The sequence below is a fragment of the Stegostoma tigrinum genome, chromosome 40, assembly GCF_030684315.1.
Source record: "Stegostoma tigrinum isolate sSteTig4 chromosome 40, sSteTig4.hap1, whole genome shotgun sequence".
In the NCBI taxonomy this organism is placed as follows: domain Eukaryota; kingdom Metazoa; phylum Chordata; class Chondrichthyes; order Orectolobiformes; family Stegostomatidae; genus Stegostoma; species Stegostoma tigrinum.
The window spans coordinates 1,158,591-1,182,780 of record NC_081393.1 but is presented as its reverse complement, the minus strand read 5'-3'; the positions used below and the strand labels follow the sequence as shown (position 1 = coordinate 1,182,780).

General features: G+C 47.2%; 1 protein-coding gene across 6 annotated transcripts in view; it reads left to right on the top strand.

The window, feature by feature from the left end:
• Positions 1 to 23,897, top strand: part of aspdh (aspartate dehydrogenase domain containing) — a 98,754-nt gene extending 74,857 nt beyond the window's left edge. For 5 of the 6 annotated variants that reach the window (XM_048522971.2, XM_048522972.2, XM_048522970.2 and 2 more), the window contains 4 exons: positions 10,333 to 10,482; positions 10,869 to 11,095; positions 20,800 to 20,957; positions 23,776 to 23,897. In XM_048522971.2, the coding sequence (XP_048378928.1) occupies positions 10,333 to 10,482; positions 10,869 to 11,095; positions 20,800 to 20,957; positions 23,776 to 23,813 (573 nt within the window). In that variant the 3' untranslated portion in view covers positions 23,814 to 23,897. The remainder of the gene's footprint in view (positions 1 to 10,332; positions 10,483 to 10,868; positions 11,096 to 20,799; positions 20,958 to 23,775) is intronic. The other variant, XM_048522974.2, reaches the window with a different exon arrangement.
• Positions 23,898 to 24,190: the final 293 nt, after the last annotated feature.

Here is a 24,190-nt window from a genome sequence, read left to right as displayed (position 1 = left end):
TATCACCAAAGTGCTCACCTACTTCCAAATCTAACACCTGGCCGGGCTCATTACCCAGTACCAAGTCTAATGTGGCTTCGCCCCTTGTTGGCCTATCTACATACTGTGTCAGGAAGCCCTCCTGCACACTCTGGACAAAAACTGATCCATCTATAGTACTCGAACTATAGTGTTCCCAGTCAATATCTGGAAAGTTGAAACCTAAACAGATAAATAGAAAGCGGAACATCACACCAGCGCTTCACCGGAGGCTCACTGTTGATGTTACCTAGAATGGTGACAAAACATCTGAGAACAAACCTTCCAGCTCAGTGAACCAGCTTACATCTGGAACAAAATAAAGAGCCACTCTTTTGTGGACCGAGAGGAGGACAATGCTGTCTTGGAGGTGGAAGGAAGACGTCGGGTTGGCTGTGCACCCTTGCAACCGGTGGCTCTTAATGCTGGCTTCGGCCTAACGCTGGTTCAGGGGAGCAGCCAACCTGCAACGATGGCTGCGGCGAGTGCTCGTGCCCCGGGTCAGGGGGTCCGGAACACCATCCGCGTTTCCGTGAAGAAGGTGGATGAAGGTGCCCCTGTGGACCGGACCTTCTTCGTGAAGAGGGTCCTGTTGGACTGTTGTGGGTTCGCTGCTGCGGACATTTACTGCCTGCAGGATTTCCCCGGAGGAGGTTTTTACGATGTAACCTTCAGGAGTGCCAAGCTTTGCGAGCACTTCCTGGAGGTTTTCAAGGAGAAAGGAGGTGAGGGCCCCCTCTCTGTATTGACCGCTGTCCCGCTGTTTGTGATGCCAGCGCAGAGGAGCCGTATGGTGACTGTACACATGTACAACCCGCATGTGCCAGCAGTTGATGTCCTGACCTTCCTCGGAAGGTATGTGAAGGTGGAGGGGGACCTAACTGACATCATGGACCACTTTGGGATCTGGACGAGTAAGAGGCAGGTCAAGGTGACGCTGAGGATGGGCGCGGACGGGAATGTCGCACACCCACCGTCCAGCTTCGCGATCGGCGGGAGCAAGGGCTACCTGACCTACGCAGGGCACCTAAAGTCTGCCATTCCTGTGGTAGGTCAAGTCACGTGGCAGCCGACTGCAAAGCCTCCATCTGCAGGAACTGCAGGGAGGAGGGACACCTTGCAAAGGATTGCCCACGAGAGAGAAGCTGCAACCTTTGCGGGGAAGCGGGCCACCTCTATAGGGCGTGCCCGCGGCAGGGGACCACCTACGCCCAGGTCGCCGGCAGGGGCAATGCAAGGCCCGGCCCAAGGAGGAGAGGAAGGCACCAGGGCCCTGCAAGGACCCCACTAATGTGCAGGAAGGCCAGGCCGTGCAGGAGGGCCCAGCCCTGCAGGACGGACCCGAGGCCAGCAAAGCACCTCTCCAGGCTCCGCTCCCCCCCGACAACCCGGAGTCGATGGAGGCGGCGACAGGCGACCCAGGGGAGTGGACGTCAGTCTGGAAAGTGAGGAGGAAGGCACGCCGGTGGGCCCAGGAACCGCAACCATCAGGCGGGAAGAGGCAGCTACAGGGGGGCTCTAAGAGTACCTCTGACGAGGGGGATTCGGAGAGGGCCCATCCGAAGCAGAAGTTAAAGGTCTCGAGGGGGAAGGAAAGCAGCACCCCGCTTCCAGGTGACGGGAGGCATCCTGAGGCTCCCTCCGACACCCAGTCACGTGCCGCTGGAGCACTGGAGGGCCCCCCAGAACTTCCAGGCAGGAAGGAGGAAACAGCACGTCCCCAGCCTGACCTAGAGCCGGACTCTCCTGCCTCCGTACCCCCGACGGGGCGATGCCATCCAGAAGGCAGCACGGACGGTTTCCTGAGCCTGGAGAGTGTCCAGCAGTTAGCCCGGGCAATGGGCATGAAGGGACAGATGGAGGGGCTGGACCTTGGACTTGGGGAGGGTACTGCGGTCACTGCCCATAATGGGGGTACGAGTTGCGAGCATTAATGTGCGCAGCGTCAAGTCCACTGCAAGATGTGTATCCACGTTGGCCTACCTGACCACCGTCAAGGCGGACCTCCTATTTCTGCAGGAGTGCGGGATACCGCACCTCGGCAGGTACGGGAAATGGTCCAGCGCCTGGACCTGTGGGCCTTCGATCTGGTCGGGGGGTAACGACTGTCGCTCCTCGGGCCTGGCTATTCTGCTGCGGGGGCACAACTTCACCATCTCTCAAGTTCAGGAGGTGGTGGGGGGGCGCCTCCTAGTGGCTGACATCACCTACAGGAACGCTCCCCTGAGACTAATCAACGTGTACGCCCCAGCGGTACGGAGTGAGCGGTTGGACGTCCTGCAGCGGCTTCCACCCCTGCTGGCTACGTCCAGGCCGGTCATCCTAGGCGGAGACTTCAACTGCATCATCGATGCAAATGGAAGATCCGGCGTGGGGACAGCGGGTGGGGGGAGTCAACTGGACGTCACGTCCAGATTCCTGATGGGCACGGTGAAGGACGCCAAACTGCTCGACGTCTTCAGCACCCCTGCAGACGGAGCGCAGCAGATGTACACCTGGTCGCGGCCAGACGGGTCTATTCACTCAAGGATAGACTTCCTGTTTGTGTCACGGACGTTCTCGGTCAGGTCCACCAGTGTCGAGCCGGTGTTCTTCTCTGACCACTGCCTCCTGTTGGCCGACTGTCACTTACAGGACGACCAGCCGGCTGGCAAGGGCACGTGGAAGCTCAACACGACTCTGTTGACCCCAGAGAACGTCGAGGACCTTAAGAGGGAGTACGCCGGTTAGAGAACTGTGAAACCCCTCTTTGAGTCTCCGGGCGACTGGTGGGAGATGGTGAAGGAGAACATCAAGAGGTTCTTTGTCCTCAAGGGTGTTCAGAAGGCAAGAGAGAGGCGGGGAAAGCTGTCGCGACTCCAGAAAAGAGTGCAGAACCTGCTCCTTCTGCAGTTGATGGGGGTCGATGTCACGGATGACCTCCGCGAGGTGAGGGGCCAGCAAGCCTCGCTCTTCGCCGCGGAGGCCTCCAGGATAATCTTCCGGTCCAGGGACCGCTCCGTGGAGCGGGACGAGACGTGCTCGTGTTTCTTCTTTCAGAAGGTGCACAAAGAGAGCTCTGTGCTTAGCCAGCTGAAGGAGGACGACGGCTCGGTGACGTCATCTCGGCCCGACATTTTGAGGATCAGCAGATCCTTCTATGCCGGACTGTACGACATGAAGCCCACAGACAGCACGGCCTCCGAGTCGCTCCTGTCATCTATCACGGAGGTCTTAGACGATGGCACGAGGGAGTGGCCGGACCGGCCGATATCCCTGGACGAGCTGGCCAGAGCCCTCAAGTCCTTGGAGAGGAATAAGACTCCCGGGAACGATCGCTTACCGGTCGAGCTGTATTCCTCTCTGTGGGACCTGATCGGCCAGGACCTGCTGGAGGTGTACGATAGTGCGCTTCAGGCAGGGGAAATGTGCAAGTCCATGAGGAAGGGCATCATCACTCCCATTTACAAGAGGAAGGGGGAGAGGGAAGAAATTACGAATTGGCGTCCCATTTCACTATTGAATGTGGACTACAAAATCCTGGCCAAGGTCATAGCCAACCGGGTCAGGTCTGTCCTGGAGTCAGTGATTCACCCTGACCAAACCTGTGCTGTGCCTGGCAGGAAGATCGCTGAGAGCCTCGCGCTCATCAGGGATACGATCGCCTACGTACAGGACAGGCGGGTGGACACCTGCCTCGTCAGCCTGGACCAGGAGAAGGCCTTCAACAGGGTCTCTCATGCTTACATGAGGAACGTCCTCTCCAAATTGGGGTTCGGGGAGGGCATCCGCAATTGGATCCAGCTGCTCTACACCAACATCTTTAGCGCAGTCTCGATCAACGGGTGGGAATCGGACAGTTTTCCTGTTAGATCTGGAGTCAGGCAGGGCTGCCCACTCTCTCCTGCCTTGTTTGTGTGCTGTGTGGAACCCTTCGCCGCCTCCATCAGGAAGGACGTGAGCCTGAAGGGTGTGACTATCCCAGGCAGCGGAGGCCTTCAGGTCAAGACCTCCCTGTACATGGACGATGTCGCCGTCTTCTGCACCGATCGTCGGTTGGTGAGTAGGCTGTTGGACATCTGCGGCCAGTTTGAACTGGCCTCGGGTGCCAAAGTCAATAGGGGTAACAGCGAGGTCATGTTCTTTGGGAACTGGGACGATTGCTCCTTCATCCCCTTCACCGTCAGGACAGACTACCTGAAGGTGCTGGGTGTTTGGTTCGGTGGAGCAGGGGCATGCACTAAGACTTGGGAGGAGTGGTCACCCGGTCCATCTTCCACTTAATTTGGGGGTCGAGGATGCACCGGATCCGCAGGGACACCATGTACAAAGACCTGGAAAATGGGGGAAAGGGCGTACCGAACGCCACCCTCGCCCTGACGGCTACCTTTGTGTGCGGCTGCATCAAGCTGTGCGTAGATCCTCAGTACGCAAACACCAAGTGTCACTACTTACTGAGGTTCTACCTGTCCCCAGTGTTGCGAAGGATGGGCCTGGCCTCGTTGCCACGGAACGCTCCGAGTAGTTGGACCATCCTGTACCACCTGTCCTTCGTGGAGAAATCTTTGAAAGGAAACACCTTTGACCACAAGGCCGTCAGGCAGTGGTCAGCACGTAGTATCCTCAGGACCCTTCGGGAAAAGGAGAGGGTGGATCCCGTCGTGTGGTTCCCCACGCAGACTGCCAAAGTCGTTTGGCAGAATGCCTCATCACCAGAACTTTCAAACAAGCACAAGGACATTGCTTGGCTGGCGGTGAGAGGGGCTCTGCCAGTGAGATCCTTTATGCATGCCCGGAATCTCTGCACCACCGCACGCTGCCCTCGAGGCGGCTGCGGGGGGACGAGACTGTCGATCACCTCCTTCTGGAGTGTGCCTATGCGCAGGAGGTCTGGAGGAGGATGCAGTGGTATTTGTCGAGGTTCGTCCCGAGCAGCTCCGTGACGCGGGACTCCGTGCTCTACGGGCTGTTTCCCAGGACGCACACCAAGACCAACATCAACTGCGCCTGGAGGACCATCAATGCGGTGAAAGACGCTCTTTGGTCTGCCCGCAACTTGCTGGTCTGCCAGCTGAAAGAACTGACCCCGACCGAGTGTTGCAGACTGGCGCACTCCAAGGTCCAGGACTACGTGCTGAGGGACGCGCTAAAGCTTGGGGCAGCCGCCGCCAAGGCGCGGTGGGGAAAGACCACCGTATGAACCCCCTCGTCCAGAATAGAAAAAAGTGCCCTATCTGGTAACTGGGCCCAGCTGGCGCCTTCCCCAACTGGTCAGGGGGCCAACTGGGACTGTGCAGGGTGACGACTGCCGGGGCATCTTCTTTGCTTTTTTTTTTCTTCTTTGTTTTTTTCTCCTTTAGTTGGTGTACGTACCCCCGGGTAACCCAGAGCGGCTTGCATGACTGGGTAGGTGTATAAATATGTTTTATTTTTTGTACATCTTATGAATAAAGTATATTTTGTTTTCAAATAAAAAAAGTGACAAAATGTCTGAAAACTAACCTTCCAGCTCAGCGAGCAAACTCACATACATGTCTATGTCTCTTTTGAAACCTCGTAGGGAGTCCACCTGTACCACTCTCCCAGGCAGTGCCTTCCAAATCCTGAGTAAAGAGGATCATCTCACTCCTAGCTCTCTTGCTGACAATGTTGAGACTGTGACCCCTAGCTACTGACATGTCAACAAGTGGAAACAGAATATCCTTCTTCACCATGTCAAAATTTGTCATAATTTTGAACACCTCAATAAAGTCATTCGTAATCTGTCTGCTAACTGCAGTTATCGAAAAACATTGTTCTTCTCTGTTTGTGTTTCATTGAAAATCTTAGCTCCCATTCCATAAACAACAATTCATGGATGACAACAACAGCATAAAGGATCTTTAATAAAGAAACATTGCAAATCAATTAATAGAGTCAGGGTCAAGAAAAGACTTTGGATTAAAAGTGGAGAGATTTAGCCAGGCAACCTAATACAGTGGGAGTTTTCAAGTTGAAAAAATGAGGTGAAGAGAAGAAGCCTTAAGAAAGACACCTGTAGAGAGTGCATTCTGACCAAATGATGACATAGCTGTCCTTGGTGAGGTGAGGGGCATGGGCCTCCTGTAAGTGAGAGCCTCTGTGTGATTCTCAATGACACTACTGCCTGTTGGATACTTTCAGTCATCACATGGCAATGACCACCCCATTTCAAACCAGGCCAGTTCAACTTGAGGCTGAAAGGGTGATGGAATCTGCAGGTGATATCTTACCGGGGATGGTAAACAGTGAGTGATGGTTGCCCCAGTTCAGAATCTGTACTGACCGGACATTTCCTGATTCTACTGGAACAATGGGGATGTAACGTGGAAGGAATGCTTCCACCCAGGCAGTTATGAGAACAGGGAATGTCACACAACAGTCTTATCGGTGGGAACACAGTAACATCCAGGGAACAGGACTTAAACAGATGGTAAACTGTGGTACAGGCTCAGCGAGTTGAGTGGTCTCACTCTGTACTCTAAATTCTATCTTTCAAGAACAAGACTTCAAAAAAAACAGCTCGCACCTTTCAACTTCACAGACTAAACAGTTAAAAAGACTCGCTTCTCACCAAGTCACTGAAAATTTCAACACATGAGTCACTGTAGTTAGGACAATCCCATTTAGTGGAACATGGAACAGTATGGCACAGTACAGACCCTTTGGCCCATGATGTTATGCCTAACTGTTACCCTAAACCTAAGGTCTTTCTAACCTCACACTACATTATACTATCATCCATATGCCTATCTAATAGCCGCTTAAATGCCCATAATGAGGCCGACTCCACTACCCTCTCCGGCAATGCATTCCATGGCCCGATCACTCTCTGAGTAAAGAACCTACCTCTGACATCTCCCCTGTATCCACCTCCACTCACTTTAAAACTATGCCCCCTCGTAATAGCTACCTCCAGCCTAGGAAACAGTCTCTGGCTATCTACTCTATCTATGCCTCTGATTATTTTGTACACCTCTATCAAGTCACTTCTCATCCTTTGTCGTTCTAAAGAGAAAAGCCCTAGCTCTCTGACCCTTTCCTCATAAGACCTTCCCTCCATTCCAGGCAACATTCCCATTGTCTCTTATCCTGGTAAATCTCCTCTGCACTTTTTCCAATGCTTCCACATCTTTCCTGTGATGAGGTGACCAAAACTGGACACAATACTCCAGATGTGGCTGAACCAGGCTTTCGTTAGCTGGAGCATAACTTCACGGCTCTTGAAACCAATCCCTCTATTAATGAAAGCTAACACACCAAATGTCTTATTAACAACTCTATCCACCTGGGTGACAGCTTTCAGGGAACTGTGAACATGAACCCTAAGATCCCTCTGCTCCTCCACACTGCCAAGAATCTTTCCGTTAACCCTGTATTCTGCTTTCATGTTTGTCCTTCCAGAATGAATCACCTCACACTTTTCAGGGTTAAACTCCATCTGCCACTTCCCAGCCCAGCTTTGTGTCCTATCAATGTCCCTTTGTAACCTAGAACAGGGCTCCGCACTATCCACAACTCGACCCACCTTCATATTGTCTGCGAACTTACAAACCCACCCTTCCACTCCGACATCCAAATCATTTACAAAAATCACAAATAGAAGGGGACCCAGAACAGATCCTTGTGGTACACCACTCGTAACTGAGCACCATGTTGAATATTTTCCGTCCACTACCGCCCTTTGCCTTCTAAGGGTCAGCCAATTCTGAATCCAATCTGCCACATTTCCCCCCATCCCATGCCTCCACATCTTCTGCATGAGCCTACCATGGGGAACCTTATCAAATGCCTTACTTAAATCCATGTATACCACATGCACTGCACCACCTTCATCCATGTGTTTGGTCACCTCTTCAAAGAATTCAATAAGGTTGGTGAGGCATGATCTACCCCTAACAAATCCATGCTGACTAACATGAATCAAACTGTGCCTATCCAAGTGATCATAAATCCTATCTCTCAGATCCCTTTTTGCCCACCAGTGAGGTAAGACTAACTGGGTTATCCCTGTTCCCTTTTTTGAACAAGGGAATGACATTTGCCATTCTTCACTCTTTAGGCACTATACCTGTGGACAGTGAGGATGAAAAGATCACCGCCAAAGCACCTGCAATCTCTTCCCTTGCTTCCCATAGAATCCTTGGATAAATCCCATCAGGCCCAGGGGATTTATCTATCTTCAATTTCCTGAAAATTTCTAGTACATCTTCCTTACTAACATCCACCTCCTCTAGCCTACCAGAGATAATGGGAACTGCAGATGCTGGAGAATCCAGGATAACAAAGTGTGAAGCTGGATGAATACAGCAGGCCAAGCAGCATCTTTTGTGGTCCTAAGATGCTGCTTGACCTGCTGTGTTCCTCTAGCCTACTAGCCTGTTTCACACTGTCCTTCCCTACAACTAGGTCCCTCTCAGTTGTGAATACCGAAGAAAAGTATTCATTAAGGACTTCTCCTATCTCTTTAGGCTCCGTGCACAAATTCCCTTTACATTCCTTGATTGGCCCTAACCTTTCTCTGGTCATTCTCTTATTCCTCACTTACGTGTATAAAGCCTTGGAGTTTTCCTTGATCCTATCTGCCAAGGTTTTCTCATGCCCCTTTATAGCTCTCCTAAGCCCTTTCTTCAGCTTTTTCTTGGCTAACTTGTATCCCTCTCGAGCCTTTTTTGTTCCTTGTTTCGTAAACCTTATATAAGCTTCCTTCTTCCTCTTAATCAGTCATTCGACCTCCCTCAAGAACCAAGGCTCCCTCACTCGACCGCATCTTCCCTGCCTGCTACGGACAAACATATCCAGCGCACACAATACGCATTCCTTAAACAATCTCCACATTTCTAAAGTGCTGTTCCCTGACAGCATCTGTTCCCATTTTATGTTACCCAGTTCTTGCCTAACAGAATTATAATTACCCTTCCCCTAATTATAAACCCTACCCTGCTGTCTGTACCTATCCTTTTCCATGAGTACTGTAAAAGTAACTGAGTTATGATCGTGGGAATAATAGCAACTGCAGATGCTGGAGAATCCGAGATAATAAAACGTAGAGCTGGATAAACACAGCAGGCCAAGCAGCATCTTAGGAGCAGAAAAGTTGGCGTTCAGACCTAGACCCTTCAACAGACCCTTTTCTGATGAAGGGTCTAGGCCCGAAGCGTCAGCTTTTGTGCTCCTGAGATGCTGCTTGGCCTGCTGTGTTTATCCAGCCCCACACTTTGTTATCTCTAGAGTTATGACCGTTACGGCCAAAATGCTCTCCTACCAACAGTCCTGACACTTGGCCCCGTCCATTGCCAAGCACCAAATCCAAAGTGGCCTCTCCTCGTGTTGGTCTACCACATACCATGTCAGGAATCCTTCCTGAACGCACTGGACAAAATCCGTTCCGTCTAAACTGTTACAAATAAAAAGTTTCCAATCAATATTTGGAAAGTTGAAGTCACCCATGACAACAACCCTGTGACTTCTGCACCTTTCCAGTATCTGCCTCCCAATCCGCTCCTCCACTTCTCTGCAACTATTACGGGGTCTGCAAAAAACCCCCCAACAAAGCGACTGCTCCTTTCTTGTTCAGGACCTCAACCCAAATTGACTCTGTAGACATTTCATTCTCAAACTGCCTTTCAGTAGCTGCTATACTCACACTGACTAGCGATGCCACTCCCCGGCCTCTTTTACCACCCTCCCTATTTCTTTTAAAGCATCTAAATCCTGGAACTTCCAACAACCGTTCCTGTCCCTGAGTTATCCAAGTTTCTGTAATAACCACAACATCACAGTTCCAAGTACTGACCCATGCTCTCAGCTCATCCGCCTTATTTCTGATGCTTCTAGCATTGAAGTATACACACCTCAAACCATCTCTGTGTCCACAATTTCGCTCCATCAACCGCATTTCTTTATTAACAACCTCACTCCCTGTTGTGTCCATTTGGAGGCTGAATACCACATCCTTTGAATTATAAATCTAGTTCCCCACCCCCTGACAATCTAATTTAAACCGTCCTGTATAGCTCGAGCAAACCTCCCTCCCACGGTATTTGTGCCCTTCTGGTTCAGGTGCAACCTGTCCTTTCTGTACCTGTCCCACCTTCCCCAGAATGTGCTCCAATTATCCACGTAATGAAAGCCCTCTCTCCTACAACAGCCCTGTAGCCACATGTTTATCTGCACTCGCTCCCTATTCCTTACCTCGTTATGAAGTGGCACCAGTAGTAATCCAGAGATAACTACGCTGTTTGTCCAGGAGTGTCCCAGGTGCCACTTTATTGCATTTCCCAATGTTTTCCACACTGGATTCTTTATATCCCACAGGCTGGTTCTCCTACTGCATTTGCCGAACAGGGAGTGGATGCTAAATGTCGAGAGGCAGCTAGCAGATATGGACACACCCTGTACATACCCAGCGGAGCACTCTGGGGGGCAGAGGATATCCAAAAAATGGCTAACAGAGGAACTCTGAAGGTGAGCAGTAGTAGTCTGCAGCAACTAGGCATTGTTTCTCAGTGGGGTCAAAGAATATTCGACTTTTGCTGATCCCTCTTAAAGTATAACTGTCTCGAGTTGCTTAGTCACTCAGGACTCCCGCCAGCAGTTCTGATCACAACAAGTTAGAAGATGTGAAGAATACCAGAGGGAACTGAGGCGTTAATTTGGAGATGGCGATAATCTAAACATTGAGGGTTGGAGTAACATATGTCTAACATGTGGAGTGTCTGTGTGTAGAGGGTCAAAGGGTCTTACGTCAAGTTTGGAAAAGGCCTGTTTGTACTGCCCTGTACTAAAAGGACTCTTTGGCAGGACTGAATGGGCAAGACTGACTTATAGTTGACCTTTGCCCATTTCTACAGGGCCTGAAGGTGACAATGAGCAAACATCCTGACAGCTTCAAGCTGCGAGGTCACCTGCAGGAGCTGAAGGAAAGCATGAAGGGCCAGCGGGTTGTGCTGTACGATGGCTCAGTGAGGAACTTGTGTGAGCTTGCACCAAACAATGTCAATACCATGGCTGCTGCAGCTATGGCCGGACACACTCTGGGCTTTGATCGTGTGCAAGGCAGCCTGGTGGCTGATCCTGGGTAGGTACCCATTCTGCACTATCGGACATTCATTCCAAAACATGGGAGCCAAGCTGACCTTTCAATAGGACTAAGTGTTATTGCTAACATACTGGGATATAGGGAAACAGCCAGAAGTTAGCCCTCAAAATAATAGGATTAATACATTCAGATAGACAAAATTTTAGTGCTGTTGTTCGCAGTAATGAAACATACACTGAGCACATACAACATCCTTAAACAGAAGACAGTCTCAGGAATTCATGGACTATCAAAAGTGTGATAACTGGAGTTCAGAATCATTTTGTTCCTGTTAGAGTGAAAGATGAGACTGGTAGGATTAGAGAGTAATGGACGAAAAAAGATGTTGAGGTTCTTGTCAAAAACAAAAAAAGAATTATATATTTCTTGAACAGTATAAAAAGTGTAAAGGCATTCTTAAGAGGGAGATCAGGAAGGCAAAAAGAGGATATGAGAAACCCTGGCAAATAAGGTACAGGATAATCCATTAAGATTCTATAAATACACTAAGAGTAAGAGAACTAGGGAGAGAGTAAAGCTGCTTAAAGATCAAAGAGGTCATCTTTGTGTTGAACCACAGAGGATGGGAAAGATATTAGATTAACATTTTGCATCAGTTTTTATAATGGAGAAAGAAATGGAGAGCGCATTTTGAGAAGATTTGTAGTTCAGGTTGAGGTTCTGGATGTGCGTTTGCTCGCTGAGCTGGAAGGTTAGTTTTCAGACGTTTCGTCACCATTCTAGGTAACATCATCAGTGAGCCTCCGACGAAGCGCTGGTGTTATGTCCCGCTTTCTATTTATCTGTTTAGGTTTCCTTGGGTTGGTGATGTCATTTCCTGCGTTGGTGATGTCATTTCCTGTTCTTTTTCTCAGAGGATGGTAGATTGGCTCGAAATCAATGTGTTTGAGAAAAGAACGGATACCCAATGAACACAGTCCGCCGATTTCTCAGCAACAAACCCAAACAAACAGACAAAACGGGCCCAGAAACCATAACCACTCTCCCCTACATCAAAGACATTTCCGAAATGACTGCCAGACTACTCGGACCTCTTGGCATCAGGGTAGCCCACAAACCCACCGACACACTAAAACAGCAGATAATGAACTTAAAAGACCCTATACAGACAACAAGCAAAACAAACGTCATCTACAAAATACCTTGCAAGAACTGTGACAAACACTACATTGGACAAACTGGCAGAAAGCTAGCCACCAGGATACATGAACATCAACGAGCCACAAAAAGACATGACCCACTATCACTAGTATCCTTACATACAGATGAGGAAGGACACCACTTTGATTGGGACAACACATCCATCCTAGGACAAGTCAAACAGAGACACGCACGAGAATTCCTAGAAGCATGGCATTCCAACCAGAACTCCATCAACAAACACGTTGATTTGGAGCCCATCTACCATCCTCTGAGAAAAAGAACAGGAAATGGCATCACCAACGCAGGAAATGACATCACCAACCCAAGGAAACCTGAACAGATAAATAGAAAGCGGGACATAACACCAGCGCTTCGTCGGAGGCTCACTGATGATGTTACCTAGAATGGTGACGAAACGTCTGAAAACTAACCTTCCAGCTCAGCGAGCAAACTTACATCCAGAAAGAAATGGAGACTACAGAACTCAGGGAAAAAAATACTGATGCTTTAAAAATAGTTCACATTACAGATGCGGAAGAGCTGGAGGTCTTAGTAAATATAATGGATAAATCTCCAGGACCTGATCTAGTATATCCCAAGATACTGAAGGAAGTTAGGGAAGAAATTGTGGGGCCTCTTGGAGAAATATTTGTACCACCTGTAAGTGCAGGTGAGGTGCCCAATAACTGCAGAGTGGCTAATGTTGTACCTTTGTTTAAGAAGGGATGTAAGGAGAAGTCTGGGAACTGTAGTCCTGAGAGTCTGACTTTGGTGGTGGGTGAGTCATTGGAAGTGATTCTGAAAGATTGGATTTATATGAATTTGGAGAGGCAAGGAATGATTAGGGATAGTCAGCATGGTTACACATGCTGGACACACAAGGGAAACTTACACAAGGGAAATTGTGTCTCTAACTTGATTGAGTTGTTTTTAAAGAAGTAGCCAAGAGGATTAAACATAGAACATAGAACATTACAGCACAGTACAGGCCCTTCGGCCTTCGATGTTGTGCCAACCTGTCACACCGATCTCAAGCCCATCTAACCGACACTATTCCATGTACATCTATATGCTTATCCAATGACGACTTAAATGTACCTAAAGTTGGTGAATCTACTACCGTTGCAGGCAAAGCGTTCCATTCCCTTACTACTCTCTGAGTAAAGAAACTACCTCTGACATCTGTCCTATATCTTTCACGCCTCAATTTAAAGCTATGCCCCCTCGTGCTCGCCGTCGCCATCCTAGGAAAAAGGCTCTCCCTATCCACCCTATCTAACCCTCTGATTATTTTATATGTTTCAATTAAGTCACCTCTCAACCTTCTTCTCTCTAATGAAAACCGACTCAAGTCCCTCAGCCTTTCCTCAAGACCTTCCCTCCATACCAGGCAACATCCTAGTAAATCTCCTCTGCACCCTTTCCAAAGCTTCCACATCCTTCTTATAATGCGGTGACCAGAACTGTACACAATACTCCAAGTGCGGCCGCACCAGAGTTTTGTACAGCTTCACCATAACCTGTTGGTTCCGGAACTCGATCCCTCTATTAATAAAAGCTAAAACACTGTATGCCTTCTTAACAGACCTGTCAACCTGGGTGGCAACTTTCAAGGATCTGCGTACATGGACACCGAGGTCTCTCTGCTCATCTACACTACTAAGAATCTTACCATTAGCCTTGTGCTTAGCCTTCTGGTTACGCCTACCAAAGTGCATCACCTCACACTTGTCTGCATTAAACTCCATTTTCCACCTCTCAGCCCAGCTCTGCAGCTTATCTATGTCTCTCTGCAACCTACAGCATCCTTTGTCACTATCCACAACTCCACTGACCTTGGTGTCGTCTGCAAATTTACTAACCCACCCTTCTACGCCCTCATCCTGGTCATTTATAAAAATGACAAACAACAGTGGACCCAACACCGACCCTTGCGGTACACCACTAGTAACTGGTCTCCAGGATGAACATTTCCCATCAACTACCACCCTCTGTCTTCTATCAGCAAGCCAATTTCCGATCCAAACTGCTATATCTCCTACAACCCCATTCCTCCGCAGATTGATGAGGGCAGAATGGTAGACCTTGTTTACTTGAACTTTGGTAAAGCCTTTGACACGGTTCTGCATGATAGATTAATGAGTAAGGTTAAAGTCACATGGGATTCAGGGTGAGCTTGTCAATTGGCTACAAAATTAACTTAATGGCACAAAACAGCGTGTGATAGTGGAAGTGATAATGGGAACTGCAGATGCTGGAGACTCCAAGATAACAAAGTGTGAATCTGGATGAACACAGCAGGCCAAGCAGCATCTGAGGAGCACAAAAACTGACGTTTCGGGCCTAGACTCTTCATCAAATATCAGCTTTTGTGCTCCTCAGATGCTGCTTGGCCTGCTGTGTTCATCCAGCTTCACACTTTGTTATCTGTGATAGTGGAAGGTTAGTTTTTGGACTGGAGGCCTGTGACCTTGTGTGTTCCATGGGGATCGGTGCTGGATCCAATTTTGTTTATCATACGAATACCTTAGGTGAGAATATAGAAGGCATTGTTAGTAAACTTGCAGATGACACCAACATTGGATGTATAGTGCACAGTGAAGAAGGTTATTTAAGATTACAAAGTAATCTTGATCAGTTGGATCAATAGGCTAAAGAGTGGCAGATGGAGTTTAATTTGGATAACTATGAGGTATCGTATTTTGATGAAATAAACAAGCACAGGACTTATCCAATTGAAAGGAGGGCCTTAGGTAGCATTGGGTCAGATGCATGATTCTTTGAAGTTTGTGTTACATGCAGACAGGGTGCTTAAGAAGGCATTTAGCACCCTTACCTTCATTGTGCAGACCTTTGAGTATCGGCACTGGGACAGTTGAGATTGTACAAGAGGTGAGACCTTTTGTGGAAAACTGTCCAATTCTGGTCGCTCTTTTATAGGAAGGACATTAGTAAATTGATGAGGGTTCACAAAAGATTTATCAGGATGTTGCCAGGAATGGAAAGTTTGAGCTATCAGGAACTTTTTATCACTGGATCATAGGAGGTTAAGGAATGACATTTTGGAGATTTAGAAAATTATGACGTACATAGAAATGATGAATGGCTTGTGTCATTTCCCTAGGGTGGAGAATTTCAAGACTAGATGGCATATTTTTAAGTTGAGAAATATTTAAAAAAGACATGAGAGGCTTTTTTTCTACACAGATTGTGGTTCTTATGTGGCATGAGCTTCCGGGGAAGTGGTGGATGCAGGTACAGTTACAATGTTTAAAAGACATGTAGATAATAAATGAATGAGAGTTTTGGGGGGGTATGCAGTCAAATGGGATTTTGGATTATGGTTGGCAAGGACTCATTGGACCAAAGGGTCTGTTTCCATGCTGTGTGGCACGATCAAAGACTGGTCTTATTTTTCCTCCACCCTCAGCTATGTTGCTTTCAATACTTATGACAGCTAAAGCAGATTTTTGCATATAAATATTCCTATCTAATCAATGGAAATATCTATCCATTATAAAGCTGACGCAAAACGCAACAGTTTGTACTTTGTGTATTTTGACTGAAGTACAAGAACAAAGATCAAAAAACAGTACAGCATAGGAATGGGCCCTCCGGCCCTTCAAGGCTGCGCCAACACATTTTGTACTTCCATACTAAAACTGCCTTCACTTATATGTTCTGTATCCCTCTGTTCCCTTCCTATTCATCTATTTGTCCAGGTGTTTCTTGAATGCAGGTATTGTGTCTGTTTCCACTACCTCCTCTGGCAGTGCGTTCCAGGAACTTACCACTCTTTGTGTAAGAAACCTGCCTCGCACATCTGTTTTCAACTTCCCCCCGCACCTTAATTCTGTGTACCTTAGTAATTGACCCTTCCACCTGGGAAAAAGCTTTATACTTTCCACTGTATCCATGTCATTCACAATCTTCTATCAGGTCATCCCTCAACCTCCTGCGTTCCAGTGAAAACAGCCCAGTCTATCCAACCTTTCTTCATTGCTAAAACCCCCCACACCAGGCAACATCCTGGTAAACTTTTTTGCACCCGATCTAAAGCATCCACATTTGTCTGGTTGTGTGGTGACCAGAACTGTGTGCAATATTCTAACTGTGGGCTAACTAAGGTTCTGTAAAGCTATAGCATAACTTGTCTATCCTTATACTTAATGCCCGCTCCAATGAAAGGAAGCAAACCATAGGTTTTTTTAATCACCTTATCTACCTGCACTGCTGCCTTCAGATCACTGTGGGCCTGCACACCCAGATCCCTCTGCATATCAATACACCTCAGCGTTCTGCCATTCACTGTATAATTTCCACCTGTACTTGACCTTCCAAAATGTATCACCTCACATTTGTCTGGAGTAAGCTCCATCTGCCATTTTTCTGCCTATGCCTCTAACTGATCGATATCCTACTGTATCCTCTGACCGTCATCCTCACTGTCTACAATGCCAACAACTTTTGTATCATTTGCAAGTTTACTAATTAGACCAGCTACATTTTCCTCCAAATCACTTAGATCACAAACAGCAGAGGTCCCAGCACAGATCCCTGTGGAACACCACTGGTCACAAACCTCCATTATGGAAAGCATCCTTCCACCACTACACTCTGTCTCCTATGACTAAGCCAGTTTTGTATCCATCTTGCCAGCTTATCACTGATACCATGTGACTTCACCTTTTATACCAGTCTACCACATGAGGAAGGGTCTGAGTTCTGAGGAAGAGTCACCAGACCCAAAACGTTAAGCCTGTTTTCTCCTCCACAGATGCTGCCAGACCTGCTGAGCTTTTCCAGCAACTTTGTTTTTGTACCATATGAGGGACCTTGTTGATAACTGATGTCCATGTAGACAACTTCAACCGTATTCTCTCATCGTCTTTGTCACCTCCTCAAAAAACTTGAACAAGTTAGTGAGGTTTCACCTCCCCCACACAAAACCACATTGTCAATCACTAATAAGTCCATTTGTTTCTAATTTTATATTGGCCTTGTCCCTGAGAATCCTTTCCAATAATTTCACTATCAGAGACGTGAGATTCACAGACTTGTAATTTCCCTGATCATCTCTGTTACCCTTCTTAAATAATGGGACAACATTGGCTATTGTTCAGTTCTCTGGGACATCACCTGTGGCCAAAGAGGATACAAAGATGTCTGAACATGCTCCAACAATTTGTTCTCTTGCCTCCATTAATATTCTGGGATAGACCCCTTCAGGACCCATACCTCCTCCTTTTAATAGCAACTGAGCTCAGAAACTCGACACTCGCTTCCCTGACATAATAGGAACTGCAGATGCTGGAGAATCCGAGATAACAAGATGTGGAGCTGGATGAACACAGCAGGCCAAGCGGCATCTGAAGAGCAGGAAAACTGACGTTTCAGGCCCTTCATCAGAAATGGGGGAGGGGAAGGGGATTCTGAAATAAATAGGGAGAGAAGGGGAGGTGGATCAAAGATGATAGAGGGGAAGATAGTGGCGAGGAGACAGCCAACTCAATGAGGCGGGGATGGAGCCAGTAAAGGTGAGTGTCGGTGGGGAGGTTGGGAGGAGATAGGTCAGTCCAGGGAGGATGGACAGGTCAAGGGGGCGGGATGAGGTTAGTAGATAGGAAATGGCGGTGCGGCTTGAGATCGGAGGAGGGGATAGGTGGGAGGAAGGACAGATTAGGGAGGTGGGGACGAGCTGGGCTGGTTTTGGGATGCAGTAGGGGGAGGGGAGATTTTGAAGCTTGTGAAATCCACATTGATACCATTGGGCTGCAGGGTTCCCAAGCGGAATATGAGTTGCTGTTCCTGCAACCTTTGAGTGGCATCATTGTGGAACTGCAGGACGCCCAGGGTGGACATATCGTCTGAGGAATGGGAGGGGGAGTTGAAATGGCTCGCGACTGGTGGATGCAGTCGTTAGTGCGATCCGAGCGGAGGTGTTCTGCAAAGCAGTCCCCAAGCCTCTGCTTGGTATCACTGATGTAGAGGAGGCCACAACGGGTACGGTGGATGCAGTATACCACATTGGCAGATGTGCAAGTGAACATCTGCTTGATGTGGAAAGTCTTCTTGGGGCCTGGGACGAGTGTGAGGGAGGAGTATGGGGACAGGTTTAGCATTTCCTGCAGTCACAGGGAAAAATGCTGGGTGTGGTGGGGCTGGAGGGGAGTGTGGAGCGGACAAGGGAGTCACGGAGAGAGTGGTCCCCCCGGAAAGCAGACAAAGATGAGATCATTCTCCATTGATTCCTTCTCTTTGGCGAATACTAACACAAAGTATTTGTTTAGGACCTCAGCTACCTCTCCTGGCTCCTCACATAGATTGCCTCCATTGGCCCACCAGGTCTTGTTATCACATCGTCTGCCATTAAACACTACCTAACCACTAACAGTCTCCATTAACAGCTATTCGCCTTCTTAGCAGGTCATTATCTACTCCTTTGTCTGTCCAACTTCTCTTTCCTTTCTTTGGGCTCTACCCCACCTATTGTTTACCCCTTAGCCCCTCCCCCACCCTAACTTCTGTGTAGAAACTGACATTTCCCTAGCTACAGTCACTTCTGAGGAAGGGTCACTGGATTCGACATGTTAACTGAGCTTTTCTTCACAGATGCTGAGCTTTTCCTTCAATTTCTGTTTTTGTTTCTGATGTGTAGTGTCCACAGTTCTTTTGGTTCCCTCCTTTATCCCTGTGTGGGCCAACCCTTTTCCTGGCTACCCTCTTGCTTTTTATATGTGTACAAAAAGCTTTGGGATTCTTCTTAATCCTGTTTGCTAACAACTTTTCATGACCACTTGTAATCCTTCTAATTCCTTGCTTAAGTTCTTTTCTACTTTCCTTATGTACATCAAGGGCTTTGTCAGGTCTCATCCTCCTAGGCTTTATGTACGCTTCCTTTTTCTTTCTGACCAAGGTCATGACATTCCTGGTTATCCAAGGTTCACGTAACTTGCCATTAGTATCTTTTATTCTCACAGGAACGTGCTGCTCCTGAACTCTTCTCAACTGGCTTTTGAAATACACCCACATGTCTAATGTGGATTTACCCTCAAACAGCCGCTCGAATCAACAGTCTCTAGTTCTCGCCTAATATTGTTGTAGTTTTCCTTACCCCAGTGTAACACCTGCACTCCAGGACTGCTGTTATCTCTGTCCATGAGTATCTTAAAACTCACAGTATTATGGTCACTACTCCCAAAATGTCCCCCCACTGAAATTTCACGCACTTGGCCGGGCTTGATTCCCAAAACCAGGTCCAGTATAGCCCCTCTCTGTTTGTACTGTTTACATATTGTGTCAGGAATCCCTTCTGAATGGTCCTTAAAAATTCTGCCCCATCCAAGCTCTTCACACAAAGTGAGCCCCAGTCAGTATAGGGGGAGTTAATATCACCCAACACCCAACAACCCTGCTGTTTTTACATCTTTCCAAAATCTGTCTACATATTCTTTCCTCTATCTCCTGCTGGCTGTAGGGAAGCCTGTAGTATTCCCCCAGTGTTATGATTTCACCTTTCCTATTCCTGAGCTCATAGAACCCCAACAGTGCGGAAACAGGCTCTTCGGCCCAACATGTTCTACACATATTGCCTTGATGCATGAGACTTCTGATGTATCTTCCTTAGGTACAGCTGTGAGATACCCCTTTACCAGTAATGCAACTACCCGCCCCTTTTACCTTCCTTTCTATCACACCTGAAATATCTAAGTCCTGGAACATTTAGCTGCCCTTCCTATCCTTCTTTCAGCCAGGTCTCTGTAATCACTTTGATGTCATTGTTCCAAGTACTAACCAAAGCTTTAGGTTCTTCTACCTTGCCCGCTTTCCTTGGTGCGTTTCAGGCCACCTCCCCTGCCATTTTCAGCAAACTTTCTTTGTCTGTTCTTGTTCTTAGCCATGTTTGCTTTGCTTTCCACCTCTCTCTCAATTTCTGCATCTTCTGCCCTACTCCGCTGGTTCCAATCCCACTGCCGCACTAGTTTAAACCCTCCCCAACCACTTTACCAAGTAACCTCCCCAAGAAATTAATCAGTCCCAGTCCCAGAGACTCTCTCCACCTATCTTCTTTACTCTCCATCTTCGGTCTGCCTCCCCCTCTCTCCCTATTTATTCCAGTTCCCTCACCCCATCCCCCTCTCTGATGAAGGGTCCAGGCCCGAAACGTCAGCTTTTGTGCTCCTGAGATGCTGCTTGGCCTGCTGTGTTCATCCAGCCTCACATTTTATTAATTTGTTTAGAGACAAATGTTTTTACAACATAAAAGGTGGGAAACTGGAGTTGAGGGTTATCAGATCAGCTATAATCTCACTGAATAGCAGAGCGTACTTGATGGGCTGAATGGCCTATTTCTGCTCCTACGTATTATGGTTTAAGTGTAGCCAAAACTGGAACCATTCTTTATGATACAGACTAATCAGATCTGGATCCAGTTTTGAAGGCGATGCCTGACCTGAACTTGTCGCTGTGTTCAAAATATTTTCAAATCTCCTTTGAATGAGTTTCTATTATAAATTGAAATTTTCTGTTTGATTCTGCAGCCTATTGAATTTTCACATGGTGGATATTGAAGTAACTGGTCCAGTAAGCAAGTCCTCAGGCTGTGAATTTACAGTGAAGACAAGCCGGAGGAACCCTGCCCCCCCAGGGGAAGTGACAGGCATGGCTACTTATACTTCATTCTGGAGCAGTGTGCTCAGTAAGTTCAAGATTGCAAATTACTCTCTGCCCTTTGCCCAAATAGAGGTCAAGCAGCTTAATGTCTCCTTTACTCTTTTGTTAGCTTGTGGAAGACCTGATGTTGTGATAAGGAGTAAAGTAAGTCACATTTATATAGTACGTGTGCATACAGCAAAATATATCAAGAGATAACAAAGTGTGGAGCTGGATGAACGCAGCAGGCCAAGCAGCTTCTTAGGAGCACAAAAGCTGACGTTTCGGGCCTAGACCCTGATGAACTGTTCATCTAGCTCCACACTTCGTTATCTCGGATTCTCCAGCATCTGCAGTTCCCATTATCTCTGATGCAAAATATATCAAAGTGTTTTACAGGCAATGAAGATTTTGATTTTTTGCTTTGTCACGATTGTTTCACATAATCAACATCTGACACCCGAACAACTTGCATTCATATTGCACTTTCAATGTGTTAGATTTAGAACAAACTCCTTGAAGGACTTATCAAATCAGATTTTATAGGAACTCTTAAAAATTCAACACTTGGTTGAAAAGAACAAAACTTGCAGAGCTACAGGAAAAGAGCTGACCTGTCCAATAGTAGTCCAAAGTGCCTGTTCCTGTGCTGTGCTCTTCTTTGTTCCTATAATGAGCTGGCATGGGAATGACTGGCCAGCTTGTGTAATGTATGAACATAAGAAATAGGAGCAGGAGTAAGCCATCTGGTTTGTCCAACGCCCTCTGCCATTCAATAAGATCATGTCTGATCTTTTTGTGGATTCAGCACCGCTTCCCACCCTCTCACCAAAATCCTTAATTCCTTTACTGTTCAAAAATCTATCTTTGCCTTAAAAACATTCAACGAGGTAGCAGCGTCAGCTACTTCACTGGACAGGGAATTCCACAGATTCACAACCCTTTTGGGTGAAGAAGTTTCTCATCAACTCAGCCCTAAACCTTCTTCCCCTGATTTTGGGGCTCTGCCCCCTAGTTCTAGTTTCACTTGCCAGTGGGAATATCCTTGCTGCTTCTCTCTTATCTATTCCCTTCATAATTTAATACATTTCTATAAAATTCCCAACCCGTACTAATTCTTCTGAATTCCAATCAGTAAGATTCTTTGACTCTAGAAGGCATCCCACAGGAGCATAATGAAACATAAATCACAAGAAGAGCCACAAGAAGGCATTCAAAAGCTACAGCAACATTTTCAATCAGTATATCTTCGAGCCCTCCTGCACATTGTAGAGCTTTGGTATATTATTAACAAGAACCTGTGGTGTCTCGTCTTGAGTCCCATTCAAGTTCCTTTCTCCACCACTCACCTCCATCGAAGTAATCTTCTCAACAATATGTCAGCATTGACTGCTCCCCAGCTGCTGTCTTTCATAGCACAGGGAATTCTGGGATATTATTACAAAGGGAGGCCAAAGCACCAGGGATCTGCATTTTAATCAATGCAAGGTATTAAAGCACTTTTGAAAAAGAGCCATATTGAATTCGAAATGGTAACTCTGTTTCCCTCTATACAGATTCTGCCAGCACCTTCCAAGCTCTTCCAGCAGTTTTTGCTTTTGTTTCAGATCTCCAGCACCCACAGTAATTTACTTTCTATCGAAGTAATTATGCGTCCACTCAGACTTCCCCATTTTGAGAATTATTTGTCCATCGATGACTTGAGTCTCCATGGGATGGAGCACAGTTTTAAGCAGATAGTGGAACTGCAGATGAGAATCCAAGATAAAGTGTGAAGCTGGATGAACACAGCAGGCCAAGCAGCATCTCAGGAGCACAAAAGCTGACATTTCGGGCCTAGACCCTTCATCACAGCTCTTAGATGCTGCTTGGCCTGCTGTGTTCATCCAGCTTCACACTTTGTTATTTGAGCAGATAGCCTTTGCTGCCCTCTGCTGGACTTGCATTGAGCTCACAACACCCAGGTTTTTACATGCCAATTTTGGCAAGTGTGTGAGACGAGAACATATTTCAAAATGATTGTAGGAGACAGGGTTCTGAAAAGATTTAACAGGATGCTTGGTGTGGTGGATATACTGAGCTAGGGGGGAAGATTGGATAGGCTCAGGTTGTTTTCCTTACAGCAGTGGAGGTTGAAAGGGGACCTGACAGAGGTGTATAAGATTATGAGGGGCATTGATGGAGTGAATAGGAAGGCACACTTTCTATCAGTACGGGGGGTGTGCAAAAACCAAGGGCATGGATTTAAAGGAAGAGTAGAAAGCTAAGAGGAGAGTTGAGGAGAAATACTTTCACTCAGAGGATGGTGGGAATCTGGAATTTGCTACCTGAAAAGGGTGGTGATTCAAAAACTCTGCAACAGTGAAGCAGTATTCAGATATTCACTTGTAGCTCTGGCAGCAATTACAATATAGACCAAAAGCTGGAAAATAGAATGAACATTGTCAGGTCTTTGTTGGACACAATGGGCTGAATGGCTTCGTTTTTGCTCTAAATGCCCATGAGTATTATAACTTGAGTGATTTACAGACTGATGGAGAAAACAGCTGGCTCGGAATCTAAACATGTAGGCCAAGTGAGAGCTGGCCAGAATTCATCATCAAAGTTTGTTCCACATCCATAAACTAAATTGAGCAAAGACTGGGGAGCCCACAGGAATGGTCTGATCCAAATATGAAGTATTAAAAGCGTTCTTCCTCTTATGCGATGTCATCTCTGATCATGAGCATCAAAGTAGCTATCATGGCCCAGGAAGCCTCACTTACTTGAAAATTGCAGGCTGCAGTTTACACCTGAGGGATTACTTACTTTGATTGTTTGTTGAATCGCTAACATTTTCCAACCCTTCATCACCCTTTCCTTAGATTGTACAGGTCATGGAGGCAAACTGTTTCTGTGCTGAGGAGCCATCGAGGTTGGCTGCATGGAGGAATAGAGTCGTCCTTTCAGGTCCTCAGAGGTACAACCACCTTGTAAAATCATAATAAAGTGCTGTTGCAAACTATTTCTCACATTGTGTTCACTTAGATTTGTCATGCAGGAGCCTCTATTTCACAGCCCATACATGGGAGGGTAGCTCACCCTGAGTTTGGGGAACAATATGGATTTGTCCTCAGAGTAACAGGGAGATACTGGTCCCAGCTGCAGGCGCACAGGGATTTGAATTAAAAGCAATTCTCAGTGATTGAGGCCATGAAGCTACCATTGATTGTCATGAAAATCTATCTAGTTTGTTATTGTCGTTGAGGGATAGAAATCTGCCGTCCTTACCCAATCTGA